The following is a 20,162-nucleotide window of genomic DNA, read 5'->3' as shown; positions in this document are numbered from 1 at the left end:
TACTCAAAATCTCCTCTTCTGTTTAGTGCATAGCTTTTTTTTTTTTTTTTGGTCAGGCTCGTCACTTTGACTCTCTCCTCCGTTAAAACTTCCCACCAAAAGTTTCCTCATACTTATATAAGCCTAGACTCACACACACTCACACGCATGCACGAACGCGCACACACACACACACTCTTAAGTCCCCATACAGGCTCATAGCAGAGATGACCCTTTGTGTATTACAGGAGTCACTCTTTAAACAACGTGTCTAAAAGCCAATTTGAATTCGGCAGAGCAAAAGACAAGATCTAGAATCAGCATTTAATCAGTACTTGGCATTTAAAATCACCCAAACGAAATTGAAACAAAATGAATTAACCTACTTGATGATTTGCTTATAAACACATTTATCTTTTAAATAAATTTCACTATTTTGTAAATTTCCTGAAGGTTCAAGCTATACCATATAAGTGGCACCTTGGCATTCTCAAATTTAACATTCATAACTTCAACTATTTGGGAATTTTCCCTAAGGACCACATCATGAAATTATAAATTTATAAGAAGTATGAAAATCTCTTTTACGAGGCTGAGTGAGCTTATACTAAGCAACCCATCTCAAAATAGCTATGTGGTTCTGTTTTGTTAGTTTATTCAGAAAACAGTGACTCATCAGGAAGACTCTTTGGTAGTACTGTAACCTGACTTCACCTTGCCACACAGTTTTCTCTTATCTTCACCATGCAAACAATACACATGCTGTTAGTGGGAACATTATTCATCATAAACCCTTCAGTTTTTTATATTTTGCTAAATGTTAGCTTTGACTATAATAACAATGTAATACAGTATTTAGTTTTCTTCTGTGGCAGATTTTAATAAGTTACTAAATGAACTTTGAGGGTTCGTGTCTTACGCCTTTCCTCACGCATCTCAAGAGATGACTATTTGTCTCTTTCATCTCCTTCAGTACCTTAGATATCTCTCGTACACAACAGGCAAACAATATCTGCTGACCTACTCTCAGGGAGAAGAATTTAAGAGTAATTCCTAACATCCAACCTTAAAAAATTCATAATAAAAACTGGTTATGGGGCTTCCCTGGTGGCGTAGTGGTTGAGAGTCCGCCTGCCGATGCAGGGGACACGGGTTCGTGCCCCGGTCCGGGAAGATCCCACATGCCACGGAGTGGCTAGGCCGCTGAGCCTGCGCGTCCGGAGCCCGTGCTCCACAATGGAAGAGGCCACAACAGGGAGAGGCCCAGGTACCGCAAAAAAACAAAAAAACAAAAAAAAAACCTGGTTATGGAATATGTCCTTTTTAGAGATTCATACTCTAAATATTATTGGATGAAATGACACATTAAGATTTGCTCCAGCAAAGAGGAAAAGTAAACGTGGCAACACCTTAAGAACTGTTAAATATGAGTGAAGAATATATGGGGGTTGTTGTATTGTTCTCTCAACTAGAGTATATTTGAAATTTTCTTAATTAAGAAAACGATATAACTGGTTGTATGCCAAAATTCCACAGCAAAGTATCCAATAAAGTCAGTAGGTCAAGAATTTAACTGTATGCCAAGAAAATACAAAAAAAAGAAAAAAGAAAACGAAATGTACAAAGGTCTTAGCTTCTAGAAAAAAGTGATTAAAAACGCAAAATTGATACTTAAATTACACCGTAACTAAGATTTCCATCTCAAAACTTTAATGGTGTTTGTATAGATTAACTTGGAATAATAAAGATTATAAATTCACAGAATCACACAACTTTAGGATTGAAAGAAAATTTTAAAGAATCATGAAGTTTAAATGTCTTACTCAAAATTCCAAAGCTGCTCAGTACAAAGAAACATTCTTCACTGGAAACCAGGTCTTCTCATACTTGTTAACCCATATTTCTAAACACAAGTGAAATATACTTGCTTTCAAAAAATCTTTTCTTCTTTTTTGAGTTTTAGATTACTTCATTTACCATAGCATAAACCTTTGTGGGTTACACATCATGTCTACAAGGTATTATTTGGTTAATAAATTTACAAGTACATTAGAATTACTATCTGTACCTTAAATCCCTTGCTTTCGTAGACCTTAGATTTTAACTGTACTTAATGTTAACTTTTTTATATTCAGGTTTGTATGAAAAGCTTATGATTTTCTAGAAAATGAATCCTCTTTGTGTCAAATCAAGCTCAATTTTGTAACTGCAAAGCAATTTTCTCTCCACTGCTGATTTTGTAGTTTGTCACCCCTGAAAAAGACTTATTTTAACATGGAGGGAAAACAAGATATAAAAAATGTTGGGGCACGCAGAGCAGTAGGGAGGGGCTTTAAGTGCACGCTGCACTACTTTGCCATACCAACTAGCTCAACTATGACCTTACACTTAATTTTAGGTGGGAAACTAATTTAGTACATGAAGACCATCTTAGCAATAAAGTAAACACATTATTAAAAGGAAGATTTTCCCACACTTCAGATTACCAAAATAATAGGAGTTCTTCATTAACTAGCAAACTTGCTCTTTATAATAAATCTTCCCACACATGCTACCTTCAATTAAAGTACACATCTTGTTTCCCAACCCCATGAGACAAGACTCCCCTCCTAGTCCCTACTGTGCTCCATGTTTCCAGGTTCAGATACTCCATTCCAGAATGAAAGGTGCTAAGCTGAATTATTTCTTCCCGGTATCTTGAGTTTTGTATATGCTCCTCAAACTCCTGCTTTTTGAAGTTTTGCACTATACCACTTTGAAATCTAGAAGGTATCTAAGAACAAATCTCTTCTTTTACCATTTATTCATTTAACAGTTACCTAGCACCATCCACTGATGTGCATTCTCCTGGGCTGGATAGTAGGACTATAACAATAAGAGCTACAGTCCGCCCTCATAAAATTCAGTGTGGTGGATCTCAAAAAGGTAAGTCAACAATTATAATGTAATTACAATGCAATGTACAGTGTAATAAATACTCTGCTGGAAGTAAGTACAAGATGCTAAGGAGACCTATATTTCATTTTATATGGAGAGGAAATAGCCTCACACTACAAGAAAACCAAGCAAGAAAGTTAAGTGGACAGGAAGCTAACCCAAACAAGCTATACAGACTAAGGCTAGTTTAGATACAATTTGTAGAGCCTGACTAGGCTAAATATAAATTATATCTGAAAACCAAGGAGGCAACACATTAAGAGAGTACGACTTCAGAAAGTCAAACTAAGAATTAAGACTTCTATAGAAGGGGACCCTTAACTATAGAGTAACTGTAACCCAGAATCTTCTACACATTTGATTTTGGAAAACGTCTATATAAAAGAAATTGAAGGGGCCTAAGATGGGAATAAAGGTGAGAAAATCAACAAGAAATTCATAAAGAGACTTGAGAAGATAAAATGTCCATTTCTTTAGTCCTTTTTAGATATCAAGCAAAAGTGACAAGGATTTTAAAAGCAACCTTTAACAAAAAGAATTTCTTACACTCAATATCCTCAGATAAATAGAAAATTGGCTATTTAAACCTACTGGGTTAAAAATAAAGAGAACATACTGTGGTTCTGGTTTAAACTTTGGTGTATTAAGAATCACCTGGGGAACCTATCAAAAATGCAAATTCCCAAGCCATATCCTCAAAGTAAGGATTCCAAAGGTAAGCAAGAACACTTAAAAACACTTGGAGACTCCCATTGTTACCTGGTACAGTTCAAAATGTTAGGTTGAATAATATGAAAATCACTGTTCTGGTAGTTCAAAACAGTGAAATACAAACAAAAGCACCAAAGCAACTAAATGGAGAAGGTAAAGTTTTTTCAACAAATGATGCTAAAACACCTATAGACACCCTCAGTCGTGTCAGACTCCTTCCTACATCCACCAATTACCCAGGCGTGTCAATTGTAACTTCCTAAATTTCAACTCTACATGCTCCTAAATGTTCTCTTTACCACTGCTTCATTTAAGAGCTTTATCATCAAATCTGAACTACTTCAAATAGCCTCAAACCAGTCTCTTTGCCTTCAGACTGTTCTCCACCAATTTTTCCCCCTCACTGGCAACTAAGTGACCTTACCAGTCATATCACTAACCAGCTTAAAACCTTTTGGGTGTTATCTATTACTATGAACCTTTTGAGGTCAATTAGAAAGAATTAATAATCCTTCAATAAGATATTCAGAGGTAAAATTACACACATTTTAATACAAGTAGCGCAGTTTTCATTATCAAATTCTTTGTTAAATCACTTACATCATAAAACAGTTTTCTATCAGCAGCCAGTCGTTTAGACGCCAGGGTCTTGGTAACATGATAAAAGGTAAGCAATGCTCTATGCTGTCGAAGATCATCTTGTACTTTCACAGATTCTATAAGAGTGGGAATCAGTTCAGGCCACTGTCTAGGACAGTCCAATCGAGCAACTTTTGCAATCAGCACGGCAATCTGAGTTGCAATCTAAAGGAAAAAAAAATTAATCTTCAGAAATAAACATATGAAATTAAAGCAATAGATAAGGAATGCATTTATAGTTGAAAATTACCTTTTTTGTTAATTATACATTTAACAAAAATGAGTAAGATTTCACTGAACAACTGCTTAAGATAGTAGTTCTCAAAATGTGATCTATGGATCCCTAGGGGGCCTAGGATCCTTTCTGTGAGGTCCTCCCTTTCCCAATAACGTACCGGTGTGAAGCTAGATTTTCATCACATACCTTCTGCCAAAATAATATCACAACGTTGTAAATAGCAAATATATTTGAAAATCTAGATGTCTTCTTTTAAATAGCCAGACACTAAAGAGACAGGCAAAAATGCTGAACAATGTTACTCTTCTCATTAAATATTTATAGTTTGGGGAAATAGCTATTGTTCACTTTTTAAAATTCTACTTATGTTAACAAATAATATTTTTTTAGATTTCTGTTTTAATTTCTAATACAATAAATATCAACATATATAACCATTTCGTGTTTTATTTTAGCAGTATAAGGAAGTTCTAAGAATGCAAACTTTGAGAGCCACTGACCTCAGAGTAGAAATGAACATCAATATTAGGTATTTACATAATATTTGTTCAGATCAGTTTCACAAATTCTGGTTGACAGAACACCTAAGCAATGGTTTACCCCTCAATCACCCAAGACCTTGACCCCCCAACCACCTCCTGCCCCACGGAAAGTAACGCTGTTCCTCTCCATCTTCCCTCATCTCCCTCAGTTGAAGAAATGTACAGCAAAAAACTCAGATCATTTAAATAGGTTTAGATAAAACTGCATTGGATACACCACCTAATACAGTGTGCTTTAATATTCAAATTAAAGAATCAAATGTAAGAAACAGTAACTCAGAAAAATAATTTTTGTATCATAAGCAAACTTATTTTATTCTTAAAAGAAAAATCTCGCTATAAGGGAAAGAAAAATTCAATTCCCACAGAGTAGTGAGAACTGCAAATGTGATGAAGGAAACAGACAAAAACCAGAAGCCATCCTGTAGTGTGGGGGGAGGGGGGATGGGAGTGCTAAATTAACTTCTATATATAATTAATATACAGAGATGTGCTTTCAATATTGGTTCAAAAACTGAAGAAGTTAAAAAATATACAAGTATATCTATCTTCAAATGACTTCTGAGTTTTAAATCATTAACAGCCAAATCTAATCAAAATTCTTAACAGGTAGACTTGGATCTCAAAATTTAAAAAACATCAGAGAAATGTGTATAAACAACACAAATGAACATTATAAGATTTTATTTTTAACGCCAAGAAACAAAGTTAGTTTGGAAAAGAAGCAATAACTAAGGGAAAAGAAAGAATAGTTGGCACTCATTTTCTCACTAACCTGGTTTATTGGTTCATTGAAGTTGGTGATTAGCCCTGCACGCAATGTAGATTTCTCCTCCTCTGAGAGAGCACTGTAAAAAGATATATTTGTTATGCAAGAGAATGCTGCCTAATAATGAATGCAGGTAAGCACGACTGAGAATTTTAGCAATAAAAAGTCTTTCAAACAATGTGTCCTTGATTGTTTTGGTAACTAAACAGAATTATTTCCATTACTTGTATATTGACACATCAGGTAATTCAAAAGCACAAAATTCCTTCACAACTGAATAAATAGGAAATACGATAAATCCAGAGTAAAGAATGTGATATTTTGATGTTTCCTTCTATTGATATAAAAACAGTTGCCTACCAAAAAATTAATGACGGTCTTTAAAAAATCTATGAGTAGGGCTTCCCTGGTGGCGCAGTGGTTGAGAGTCTGCCTGCCGATGCAGGGGACACGGGTTCATGCCCCGGTCCTGGAAGATCCCAAATGCCGTGGAGCGGCTGGGCCCGTGGGCCATGGCCGCTGAGCCTGCGCGTCCGGAGCCTGTGCTCCGCAACGGGAGAGGCCACAACAGTGAGAGGCCCGCGTACCACAAAAAAAAAAAAAAAAAATCTATGAGTAATCTGACTGCAAATGAGGAAGCCAACTAGACAGCAAAAGGAAAGAGACGGAGACTATCCATCTGTATAAGATTGTATACATTTTGAATTTTGAACTATATGAATGGTTTTATTTATTTTAAAATTAAATTTTAAAGACCTCATTTTAAGGTTTTCCATTCTGGCTATGATAGAGTAGCTGGCACTGGATGAATCATCCCCAAAAAAATCTGCTGTAAATGTTGCATACAGGACTTCCCTGGCAGCGCAGTGGTTGAGTCCGCCTGCCGATGCAGGGGACACGGGTTCGTGCCCCGGTCCAGGAGGATCCCACGTGCCGCGGAGCGGCTGGGCCCGTGAGCCATGGCCGCTGGGCCTGTGCGTCTGGAGCCCGTGCTCCGCAACGGGAGAGGCCACAGCAGAGAGGCCCGCGTACCGCAAAAAAAAAAAAACTATATAACTATTAAAGAAAACATCCATTAACCTGAGAAATCTCATGTTTTTAGCAATTCTACAATAAGAGTTAGCATTCCACCTTCAACTTTATGCACTTGTTATCATTAGATGAATTCAGACTATATCCCAAGCAGAAATTGGATAGTATCTAATTAATTAGGACCCAGTAAAAATTGCATTTTACATAGTAATGATATATAAGCTTAAATTAATCATTCTGTGACAATAGTGGTAAGAACAGAAACTATAGGATGGAACTTAGATAGGAACACAGTTTGTTTTTTTTTTAAGTGTCTGAAATTTAAATGAGCTCGATAACTAATCTTTGCTCCCTGCTTTACATTCTTAGCATCCTTGCTGCCTAAGTACATTCATCTCCTTTCTAGTTTGTATCTCAATATATCACTAAAAGAGACAGCTTGGGGTTTAGCTACTTATTATAAGATATCTCCCTTAACTTTTTTTTTTTTTTTTTTTGCGTTACGCGGGCCTCTCACTGTTGTGGCCTCTCCCCTTGCGGAGCGCAGGCTCCGGACGCACAGGCTCAGCTGCCATGGCTCACGGGCCCAGCCGTTCCGCGGCATGTGGGATCCTCCCGGACCGGGGCGTGAACCCGTGTCCCCTGCATCTGCAGGCGGACTCTCAACCACTGCGCCACCAGGGAAGCCCATCTCCCTTAACTTTTAAAATTTAAACTAAATTCCAGTTTCTAATTCTTTACATGAAAGTACAATCTGAAATATTTAATTATAAATTTACTCTCCCATTCAAGACAGTCACTTATAAACTATTCTTCAAATAACTAGTAAAACAAAATGAATTTTACTGGACATATAAAATTTAACTGGACATAGCAGTAGTAACATATCTTGTTGCGTTGTTTCCTACAACTCAACAATATACAATTTCTCATCACTAAACACTCCATTTCTCTCAAAATTATGAATTAATTCTAAAATAAGAAAAGAAGGGTTTGATTTATACTATAGTATCCTAAGTGTAGCCTTAAAATACTCTAGTTACTTCCAATATTATTCAAGAGCATATTTTACAGGCACTATGAGGTATTCAATTTTTTTAAAAAGGGGGCTTATAAATATAAAAACTACAGAGTTGTGGTGCCATCTACTGGAGGACAAAGACTATGTTACCCCTTTGGCAAAGTTCACTATTTTCTATCCAACAACTTCCTGGGTCCAGTCTACACTGTCTTTCCAGCAATTATATAACATGTAATTAACTATTAAGAAAAATTTGTTCACTTAACCACCTAAAGAGAAGTTACAACTGAATCTGATGAGATTACAAATATATACTACCCAATTTCCACCACAGAGGCAATTATGCAGAAGACTAGGGAATTAACATCAGTTGGCTCAGAAATGACCTGGGAGTTCCTTCTCAATGACATTTTCCAGAATTCAAGCCTTGTACTTCCTTTAAAAAAAAAGAACATTTCTGAACATGATTCATTAATTCAGCATTTGTTTTGTGCCCATAAAATCAGAGATCCTCTAAGACAGAAGGCCAATGAGAAATCCACATACCCTATGCCCATGGGGAAAAAAAAAACTCACAGAAAAAGGCAGTAATATAAATGCTGATTTGTAACTAACTATGTAGAACACTTTTCTTCTTCAGTAGTTAACACACCTTTTTTTCTTTTAATTATCAAACACATCACAAATCTGCATATCATCCTAGAACAGGGAGCATGTTAGTCTCTGTACTGTTCCAATTTTAGTATATGTGCTGCTGAAGTAGGCACAAATGAATTATTTTACATAAAGAATGAAGATTAACAGATAACAGTCTTACACCTCCTTGAATTTGAAAAGGATGACACTGAGGGGGGGAAGAGGTGGAACTTACTGAGGTGCTACACGTCTCCAGTAGCGATCAATTCCATTTTTAAAATACAGCACAGCAAGCCACCTTACATTTATATCCAGAGTGTGGTTTGTGAAAATATTCTGTAAATAAAAAACAAAGCATCAGAATGGACATGTAATAAAAGTATAATTAACATAACTCAAAAAAGTATGGATAGATTTTTAATTAAATGCTTCACTTAAATTTTATCACTACACATATCATATCGTTATTTTCTAAATATCTATAGCTCTACAATTCATGTAAGAAAGCATATCTGCTCGGGAGCATGTTAATTATGTAAGCTGAGTAATGGATATGTCGAGATTCATTATACTATTCCACTTTTAGGTAGGTTTTAAATTTTTCCTAATAAAAAATTAAATTCGGAAACAAATCTAATTACACAGCATAATCTACACGCACACACATGAAACTAAACACTACTAAATTAAAAAAGAAAAAGCAGACCCACCACAGCACAGATTCAAAGAGCCAAAGCCCCTGGGTTATTAATTCATGCTATGAAATAAACAATTTCAAAGCATCCTCCTTATCAAAGCAATTATGCTTACGAGTAAGTTCGACAGCAAAATATTTTCAAGTAATATAAAGGCAGAAGTGATATGAATAATTTCAACTCAAAGTTAACCATTACTCAAAAAATTTATTCACTGTGTTAATCCAAATACAGTCAGTCCTTGCCTTGCACCATAGTGGGACAGTGTAAAAATGACTGTGCAAGCTAAACCATGCAACATGACCTTGAAATCAAAATTACAACTGTTCTATAACCTTTAAAATTGATTTTAAAATTTATTAAAATTGTTATCAAAAGCTTGTAAGTGACCGTTATAAATGTATATGAAATAAAAAGAATAGTAAACCTAATACTAACACTGTAATTTAAAACATCACAAACTGTGAGAATTAAAATGTTTTACTGCTTTCTAAAAAATGTTTCTAGAATAGCAGGTACATAGGACAAATAGGATTGTAGGAATATGTTAACTAACTAAAACTGTAGTACACCTCACACCAAAAACAACTCAAATCCCTGGAGTTGACCTCTTAAACACAATCTTGTGTGGGAAAACCTCAAAGCCAAAAACAGTGATGTAGAAGTATGTCCTTAACTATAAAAAAAAATTGATGTTAAGTATTAAAAATAGGTATGTACACTATAAACCTATTTTTTAAAAATCATGTGCTACGAAAAAAAAAGTTACGAAGATAGTTGTTTAATGCCCACTTATTCCTTAAGACCCCTGACAACTGAGTCAGAGTCCCTCTTTTGGGTCTCCTTTGCAAAAGAAAGAATAGATTCTCTCACCACATTAATTGCATAACTAATTAATTAATTGCATTCGACTTTAACACTTTACATGCCTACCTTCCACACTAGACGAGTGGAGTCTAGCACACAGCCCAGCAAAGCAGAAACTTCATAAATTTCAATTGAGCAAATGAGTGAATGAATGAAAGTGACGTGGGAATACTGCGGAAGTTGGCGGATCTCAGCCAAACTCAGCTACACTTAGGAACCAAGAAAAGTCAAGCTGCAGGTGTCAATCCAAGTAAATATATATTATATACTGAATAAACATATTGAATAACAGGATTGGAACACACGCCTGAGATCAGGTGTACAAATGTAGGAATCTCCAGACTAAACTGGACGGCTAAGGCTCAAATAGAGCAAATGTGGCAAGACAGTGAGTACAGGGAAAAAAGAAGAAATAAACTCAGCAGTTTTTAAATCTATTATAATCTATTCTATCTAAATGAAATTTTACTATCCCTCTAAGAAGAAAAGTATACCTAGTAAAAATAAAAACAAAAAGGTCTAGGCACTTAATATTAATAAATCATACATTACACAAAAGGTATCAAGCAAGCCTACTGGTTTTTCCAAGGTCAAGCAGTAACCAAAATAAGAAAAAAATGTTTTATATTTTGGCCTGAAAAAACACAAGGCTAAATACAGAGCACAATCATTTAAATAAGCATATACTCAGAGATTTTCTAAAGATTTATACTATGTCCCAAATTTACAAACATAATGCTGGGATTATCTACAAGAATAAGATACTTTCTTTAGTATCTTTAGAAATTATGTTTTTTATCTTTGTGTTATTGTGTCAAAGAGCCAACTTTCATGTTATATATTCAGAATATCAAGTATGACTCCAGATATTTAATTTCCCTTCCAGGCATGACTAGGAACTTCTTAAACGTTAACAACTCAAAACTTTTTAGTCATGAAGTCAAAATATGTATGTAATGTCATAATTTTCTATTTTACAAGATATAGTAAACAGCTCTGCTCTGAATTTTTGACCCAGTCACACATACTAAATTGGTTTTTGATCCAACTGGTAACCTCCTTGCCATGGCCAGAAAGTAAATCTCACACACTAATCAGAGTTCTCAAATTTTCCGAAGAAGAAAAGAATAAGAAAGACCTTCAATACAAAAAGACGTCTTTTCATTCTGGCGTTGAGAAAACGATTTTCATTAATTAACCAAAAGCTTCTAACTAGCAGAAAGATTTAGTTAAAGCACATATTGTGAATTATCATACTATTTCCCATAATACCCAGGAAAAGATCAGATATGTTAAGAAAATAAAATTTTTAGACAGGGGAAAAGAAAATGGCGTTTTAAAGTGAAACACACTGACCAAGGTAGACCTGACAGGATGCAGCGGTGGGGAGACCTGAACAACTCTGACAACGTAAATTAACTGGGGCAAGGATAAGGATGAAGACAAAACACCAAAGTGTACTACCTAAAGTCTTCAGGTCAGCATTAACACACTAAAATAGATTATCAGCACAGTGTTGTCTACTGAGCAGATTCTACCAGTACCCTGCTGGGTTATTTATTCAATCATCAATAAACATTTTTAAACATTCTCAAAGAGCCATGCTCTGAATTTATATGTGGCAGGAGCAACGGCAGGCAAGCATCTGGATCAGTTTCACTAAAGTAAACCACCAATACAAGTAAGTTTTTAGAACAATTAAAAATAATAGTATCTCATTTTATTAAAATGTATAGTAAACTCTTTTACAACAACTTACCAGCAACACTGAATAGAAACCTGGCTGCGTCTCCCACTGTTTCAACTGCTCCTCAGCTGGTTTTAACACAGCAGTATCCTGACTGGTGGCCTGTGTTAAGACCTGAAGAACGACAGTACTGGCACTATTGAGATCCATGGAAACCTGGCAATGATAAGTTAACATACTTGAATGTACATTATACTTAAAAAATTAACACTAATAAAAGGGAGAAAAGGGGCTTCAATGTTCTGAATTACTCCTGTACTTCATATCTACTCTTTCATGTATCTGCTGGATTTCTATCTCTTTTATGTACCACCCATACTCTAACTTAAAACTCCCATAATTCAAATCGCCTTTGCTTAAATCAATTTATTTCTAAAGGAAACTGCCTTTTATTGTCCCATATATAGAAGGTAGTAAATTGGGGGGAAAAAATGACAAACAAAAACCAAAGTTTCTAAATTCTGGTTAAATATCACTGCCTGCCCCAGACTCTAATCATAATGCCTTCTTAGTTAGTTTTTTTTTTTAAAGATAAGCATTATAAAAGCTATAAAAGTATTAACCACTTTATTCCTAACAAGACAAGGAGGAAGAGAACTGAAAAAGGAATGCTTTGACAGAGTGCTAAGTACCTCACATTATCATCTTAGGTGCCACCAATAAAACATGTCTGAAAATTCTTTTTTTTAATATAAAAGACAAATGCATACCCAAGAAATTTTGTGGAGGGGAAAAAAAGAACTGAACCAACAAACAAAATAAAACCCTAAGTTAGAAAGGATCTTAAGGGTTGGATGATCTAATCCTATACCAAGAATCTGAAGCCATTCTAAAAATACATAAGCAATTTATTGAATTCTCCAGGATTCCGTTTCTAATCATCCCCAAAATTGTGTACAACTGTTTACTCAGAAAAGTATGTATAGTTCACAATACACATATACAAAGTATGCAAGATTAAAACTGAAAACTAAGAGCTGATAAAAAATAGTTCCCAGTACAGAGGTGACTGGGAATTAGCTTTATGACAGTAGTTACCTAAAACTGAAGAAAGTTCCAGACAGTAAAAGTCTAAAAGTCATTAACCCATAAGGAATATAGCCAAAGCAAATTACCTCCTTTGTTAAGAGTTGTAATTAAATTGCAATGACTCATGAAAAGGGAAGATTCCAAATGTTGATTCAACAAGAAATTTTACCCAAATATTACAACTTTTAAGGAAATTAATCATTTTGAAGTCTATGTGAGTAAAGCAGAGCTAGGGCATAAAAACTGGAATCAGACAAAATATTACCAATTAGCAATGGAGCTGAACTACTTTTAAATTAATAGTCTGTTGTCTGTATTTCAGAATTGACTTGGGTAGTACCCTGTAAATATATATTGTCTCCCTCACTAATTAGGAGTTTTTGGGGTGTTTTGTTTTGTTTACTTTCTTGGTAATTTTTTTTTTATTGAAGTACAGTTAATTTACAATGTTGTGTTAGTTTTAAGTGATCACCCAGCAAAGTGATTCAGTTATTAGATAGATAGATACATAGATACTTTTTCAGATTCTTTTCCATTATAGGAGTTTCTTGAACAATGTAAGTTTCCATGTTTCATTACCACTTGGTAATTAGTGAATGGATTTTTACTCAATTTAGAGGGTTTGTTGGTAATGTGTGATTTCAAAAACAGGCTATGTAAGAAAGATTCACTTCATGGAGGCCCTAAGAAGATACTTTAAAGAGATAGGCAGTATGTCTTTCTGCCTAGTTGAAATATAATGCAAGCCGCAAAAGCAAGCCATGTATGTAATTTTTACCTTTTAAGTAGCCACATTAAGAAATAGAAACATGTGAAATTAGATTTATTATATTACATTTAACTCAATATTTCCAAAATGTTATCCTCAACATGCAACCAATATTTTGAAAATACTGATTAACAATGAGATATTTTACATTTTTTATACTAAATCTTCAAACTCCTGTGTATATTTTATACTTAAGGCACATCTTATTTCAAACTAACCACATTTCAAGTACTCAATAGCCACATGTGGCTAGTGGCTACCATACTAGCACAACCCCACTGAAAGTGTGGCCCAAGGACTGGCAACACCAGCATCACCTCAAAGAAATGCAAATTCTCAATCCTCTCTCCAAACCCAGCAAATGAAAATAGGGGCTGAAGGCAGGAGGCAGTGGGGCAAAAAGCTGTACTTTAGTAAGTTCTCTAGGTAAATCTTAGTAATTGCCAGAGTTTGAGAAGCACAACTTTAGAACATCTAAAACTAAGGTACGTCTGAAAGTCCAGCTCTACTGCTAATGCAGTGGATGACAAGATGTACAGTAGTTTCAATTATACATTCTTACTAAAAAAGGTAGACCCAAGACTTCCCTGGTTGCACAGTGGTTAAGAATCTGCCTGCCAATGCAGGGGACATGGGTTCGATCCCTGGTCCGGGAAGATCCCACATGCCTCGGAGCAACTAAGTCCATGCGCCACAACCACTGAGCCCGCGAGCCACACCTATTGAAGCCTGCACACCTAGAGCCCATGCTCCTCAACAAGAGAAGCCACTGCAAGGAGAAGCCCACGCACTGCAATGAAGAGTAGCCCCCAGTTGCCACAACTAGAGAAAGCCCGAGCACAGCAACGAAGACCCAATGCAGCCAAAAATAAATATTAATTAATTAATTAATTTTAAAAAAAGAAAAAGCTAGGGCTTCCCTGGTGGCGCAGTGGTTAAGAAATCCTGCCAATGCAGGGGACATGGGTTCAAGCCCTGGTCCGGGAAGATCCCACATGCTGCGGAGCAACTAAGCCTGTGCGCCACAACTACTGAGACTGCGCTCTAGAGCCCATGAGCCACAACTACTGAGCCCGTGTGCCACAACTACGGAAGCCCGTGCGCCTAGAGCCTGTGCTTCGCAATATGAGAAGCCACCGCAATGAGAAGCCCGCACACCACAACGAAGAGTGGCCCCCGCTCACCGCAACTAGAGAAAGCCTGTGCACAGCAACAAAGAACCAATGCAGCAAAAAATAAATAAATTAAATAAATTTATTTTTTTTTAAATATTTATATATTAAAAAAAAAGGTTGACCCAGCACTGATTTGCAGTTCTCACAAGGGAACTAAGGTATAAAGAGCAGGAATTCACTGATTCTCTCCCAAGCAATGTAAGAGCAACCAGCTTTAAAAAAAAAAAAAAAAAAAATTTTAAAAAGCCAATATCTGAGCATATATTACATGCCAAGCACTGTACTAAGTGCTTTATTCATTTATTTATTCCTAGTAATTATTCTGTGTAGTAGATACTCTTATCCCCATTTTTTAGGTAGAAAACTAAAGGATCAGAGATCTTACCTTGCCACGGTCACAATCTACTAAGTAGCAGTCCCTGGATTTGAACACCAAAGCCACTATTCTTTTTTTATTTTTTTTTAAATGCTGGCCTTAGACAAGAGGCCAGGATGGGGACTCAATTGTTTGTTTGTTTATTTGGCTGTGCCAGGTCTTAGGTGCAGCACGTGGGATCTTCATTGAGGCATGCGGGATCTTTTAGTTGCAGCGTGCAGGCTTTTAGTTGCGGCATGCGGGATCTAGTTCCCTGACCAGGGATCAAACCCAGGCCCCCTGCACTGGGAGCGTAGAGTCTTAACTGCTGGACCACCAGGGAAACCCCCAAAGCCACTATTCTTAATCAATATCTAATACTGCCTTCCTTGAGTGACAGAACAGACATTTAAGGCATCTCTGTAGTCCCAGGGCCCAACAAGATACATGACATATGCTTGATAAATATTTGCTGAATTAACCAAAGTGATCAATTTCGAACAATAAAGGACTTCACACTGAACCACACAGGAGCTAATTAACTGATTTATTCAATAAAACTGCTGAAAGCCTGCTGCATACCAGGCACTGTTCTAGTTGCTGAGAACACAGCAGTGAACAAAGTGGTGTCCTGACTTCATGCAGTTTACATGCTAGTGGAAGAAAACGGATCTGTTTTTAAAAGAAAGAAAGAAAAGAGGTAGTGATATGAAGAAAATAATGTTAAAAATTGACTCTAACTGAATGTGTTACTTCAGATTGGGTGTTCAGAGAAGGTTTCTCCAGTGACATTTACAAGAGACATGAGAGTGACGAGAGAGTCCCACAAGCAAAGATCTGAAAGCAGAGTTCTGGATTGGGGAAACAACGGAAAACAAGGCCTTAATATTATAAACAAACCTAAGAAAGCCAGTATAACTGGCACTTAATGAGAATAGGGGAAAGTAGTACAAGACCAGGTTGGAGGTGTAGGCAGGAACAGATCATGTGATTGTAGAGGAAAATAAAGTGTCTGGACTTTGATACATGCACAGAAAAAGCCACTGGAAGATAGGAAGAATATACGAATATAATAATAGAGAAAGGCTATACCAGAACTCATCCCTACCCCCAAACTGAACCTGCAAAAAGGAAGAAAAAAGCCATGTCTCTGTTTGGGGCTACTACTTGAAACATAAAATCACCGACTACTGCCAACCCCCAGAGCAATGTTTACCTAGAACCAAGACCGTGCAGAGCACTCACGCACACCCCCCTTCACACTCTCTGGACCTTCGCAACGAAGCAATCCTGAAGTCGATGTACTCTTATCTCTGGGACTTCCCTGGTGGCCCACTGGGTAAGACTACGTGCTCCCAACGCAGGGGGCCCAAGTTCGATCCCTGGTTGGGGAACTAGATCCCACATGCATGCCACAACTAAGAAGCCCACATGCTGCAACTAAACACGCCACAAGGAAGATCCTGCATGCCACAACTAAGACCCAGCGCAGCCTAAATAAATATTTTAAAAAATTTTTAAGTCTATGTACTCTTAACTTTATGCCCCACTTACTCTCGCCATTCATCTGTTCTAATGGAAATGCTAGAGTTCCCCATCCCTACCTCCCTCCAGCACCCTGCTCCATCCAGGTCTTCCCCAGCAGTATATGCCCTGTCCTCTCCTCCTCTTGCTTTGATCCTTGCTCCCAAAAATCCCATCCAGTCTGGGAAGGAAAGCTCAGCTTATATATTTTTGGAGAACCAATTCTATGCCAAGCACTGCAGTAGTTGTTAAGATGAGAATTAGAAAAGGTCATTTTCTCTCCCCAAAGTATGGGGAATAATGAGGTGGGAGGCAGAGAATTATTCTTATTAAAACAAACTACAGGGCTTCCCTGGTGGCACAGTGGTTGAGAGTCCGCCTGCCGATGCAGGGGACACGGGTTCATGCCCCGGTCTGGGAAGATCCCACATGCCGCGGAGTGGCTAGGCCCGTGAGCCATGGCCGCTGAGCCTGCGCGTCTGGAGCCTGTGCTCCGCAACGGGAGAGGCCACAATAGTGAGAGGCCCGCATACCGCAAAAAAAAAAAAAAAAAACTACAGGACTTCCCTGGCGGTCCAGTGGTTAAAGACTCCGAGCTCCCAATGCAGAGGGCACGGGTTCGATGCCTGGTCAGGGAACTAAGATCCTGCATGCCGCACGGCATGGCCAAATAAATAAATAAATAAATACTGATGCTGCTAAGTATTTAAAAAAAAAAACTATGAAAAATAAGTTTCTAGAATACCAGTTGGAATCAGAGTATATTTCCCCCACAGAAACAATATTATGAGTGATTTATCTAATGGGTAAAAAGGCTTTTCGGTCTGAGAAACAAATCATCATTCATAACTTATACTGGAAATATTTCCAAGTACTAATCAACTTCCTGAAGGGAAGCTTCAGGCAGCAATCAGTTCCTAATTTGCAGATTAAGTGCATCATCAAAAATAACAATCCAGACCCATGATGGATTATTAAACATACGTTACTAAAGCCTATTAAATTTTTTAAAGATCCCATAACAAACCTATAAAAAGCAAATCTGGCATGTGTACTAATATCACTGTTTTACAGAGGAAGAACTTACAGCTCTCAAGAGAATTGTCCAGGATCACTGTAGAAAACTAGTACATGGCAGAGTGAGCCCTAATAACAAGGTGTTTAGAATCCCAGCTCTTCCTACTAAAACGTAAAATGGTCTCACCACACCACCCTACTCCCTAATAATTAGAAACACACCATGCTCTCGCATAATAGGTTGCTGGAGAGAAAGATTCCTAAATCCATCAGAAATCTGAAAGGACTACATTTTCTATGTATTAATTATTCATACAGTACTCAATTGTGGAGGACAATTGAGAGGACAACAATGGCAACAAAGAACAGGGGGAGAAATGTACTGAGTCATTCAAATGTAACAGTGTGGAAATAAACTTCATTTGGGATAAAAGATAGATGACTACTGACTAGCAGTAGTCAGTTTGGAGGGTAATACACCTGGAAACTAACCTTCAATATCTTTCTCTTGCAATTAGCATGCAGAAATATAACAGGGCTGCTACTGTTATTTGCACATAGTAGTGAAGCAGACACACAACTAGTCTCCAAAAAAGCCAGAGACCTCAGACTGACAGAGAAAGAGAAGGAAGAAGAAAAAAGGGGGTAAGGAATGAGAAAAGAAGGGACAGGGTAGAAGGTAGGAGGAGAGGGAGAGACAGACACAGACTAACTGGTGGGAAGGGCCAGAGGTATTTCTCAAAGAACTTGACAGGATCTTCATGGCGATCATCATGTAGGCCTGAAGGCCGTGGAAGCTAGTCTCTCACAGTGGAATTGCTGTTACATCTCCTCTGTTGAAGTCTACGTGTAGTGAGAGAAATCCCATACCTATGTTAAAACAATGTATCCTTTCCCTTTCTGTGCTCCTATATATTATCAAGAGACAACCAAGCAAACAGCAAGACTAAATTTGCCTAGGTCTTCTAATTAATAGTGTATACACTGAGGTTGCTTTGATTTTCATTAATTTGTATAGTTTCAAAATCATTAAGCAAGAGGAAACACTGCTTGTGAGCATTTTATTAGGTCTCAACTACACTACAGAAGAGCATTATTCAAAATCTAAATGCATACTCTTTTTTTCCTCTAAGAACAATAATACGAAAGGAGAAGGTGAAAATTAAAAGGGCAGGCATTTCACCCTTCTCACTATTTCACAAGTCAGTCAGTTCAATTTATTCATTACTGAACTTTACTGTAGTCTTTGATTCTATTAAAGTCTAAATAATCTAGCAATATATGACCAAGAGCCTAAAAATACTCATACCTTGTAACTGGACTTTCTAGGCTTGATTCTATAAGATAATTTGCCAGCTGTGGAAAAATCCAAAGTCCAAAGATAATACAGATGCTCCTGTAGTTGGAAACTTACCAATTTTCATTAAAAGAAACAAATAGGGAAAACTCAGTACCCCTGCCTGCCACCAACAAACAGACTTCTCAGGCCTGCATCGACTTTTAACTTCAGTCATGACAATTTTCTTTAGACTACTACATTATCTGTGTTTCTCCTTAGTTTTAGGACATTCCACACAAACAATAACCACACCCCACTTTTAAAAGTTAAAGCAGTAAGTAAACTGACTGAAGAAAAGAAGGTGTAAGATTACAAGAAAAACTGAAGAAAAAAGAATTTCAAAATCAAAAAAGGTCCCCTCAGTGAAATAATTTATTCAGGCATAGATCAATATGGATGCTAAAACCATTAAGTGAAAGAAGAGCTGTTGGGGAACAGAATATTCCCAGTGTATCGCCCCACAGATTACTTGCTAAATGCAATGAATAAATAAACAAACCTTTAAAATGAAGGGATCTGTCAGTCTCCGGCTCAACCAAGAAAGCAACTTTAGTATCACCAACAGCTGCACAACTTGAGCTAAAGTGTGATGTGATGTGATGGGATGATGCAAAAAGAAGTATACAACCTCATCTCTGAACTACCAAAACTGATCAGCCACAATCTAATCAAGACTCTAGATCCAATTTCCAGTTTAAAAGAAAGGAGAGAGTGGGCTTCCCTGGTGGCGCAGTGGCTGAGAGTCCGCCTGCCAATGCAGAAGACACGGGTTCGTGCCCCGGTCCGGGAAGATCCCACATGCCGCAGGGTGGCTGGGCCTGTGAGCCATGGCCGCTAAGCCTGCACGTCCGGAGCCTGTGCTCCGCAACGGGAGAGGCCACAACAGTGAGAGGCCCGCGTACCGCAAAAAAAAAAGAAAGGAGAGAGAATACTTCTGGGATGGTGTCATGAAGAGCTCCACAGATCCTCTCCTCAGTTAAACAACTGTAGCTGATAAAAGTTATAAAAAGCAACCATTTACAGTCTCTGGAAAGCATATTTAAGGACATACAGCAAATGGAGAAACATTTATGCAAGAAATACTACTAAATTTTGGTAAAAATAGCAACAATCTGTGGCATTTGAGCCACAAACTCACTCC

At 37.2% G+C, this 20,162-nt stretch overlaps 1 protein-coding gene across 2 annotated transcripts in view; it reads right to left on the bottom strand.

The window, feature by feature from the left end:
- The window catches only part of IPO11 (importin 11), a 205,800-nt gene that overhangs the window by 171,186 nt on the left and 14,452 nt on the right, over positions 1–20,162 (bottom strand). For both annotated transcript variants that reach the window (XM_081233555.1, XM_081233554.1), the window contains exons 2-5: positions 11,826–11,969; positions 8,740–8,840; positions 5,822–5,894; positions 4,228–4,431 (exon numbers count right to left, since the gene is read on the bottom strand). In XM_081233555.1, the coding sequence (XP_081089681.1) occupies positions 4,228–4,431; positions 5,822–5,894; positions 8,740–8,840; positions 11,826–11,963 (516 nt within the window). In that variant the 5' untranslated portion in view covers positions 11,964–11,969. The remainder of the gene's footprint in view (positions 1–4,227; positions 4,432–5,821; positions 5,895–8,739; positions 8,841–11,825; positions 11,970–20,162) is intronic.

Source organism: Mesoplodon bidens, assembly GCF_964165515.1.
Source record: "Mesoplodon bidens genome assembly, chromosome: 4".
NCBI classification, from domain to species: Eukaryota; Metazoa; Chordata; class Mammalia; order Artiodactyla; family Ziphiidae; genus Mesoplodon; species Mesoplodon bidens.
Note: the sequence above shows the minus strand (reverse complement) of the source record. Positions and strands in the feature narration are given on the sequence as shown.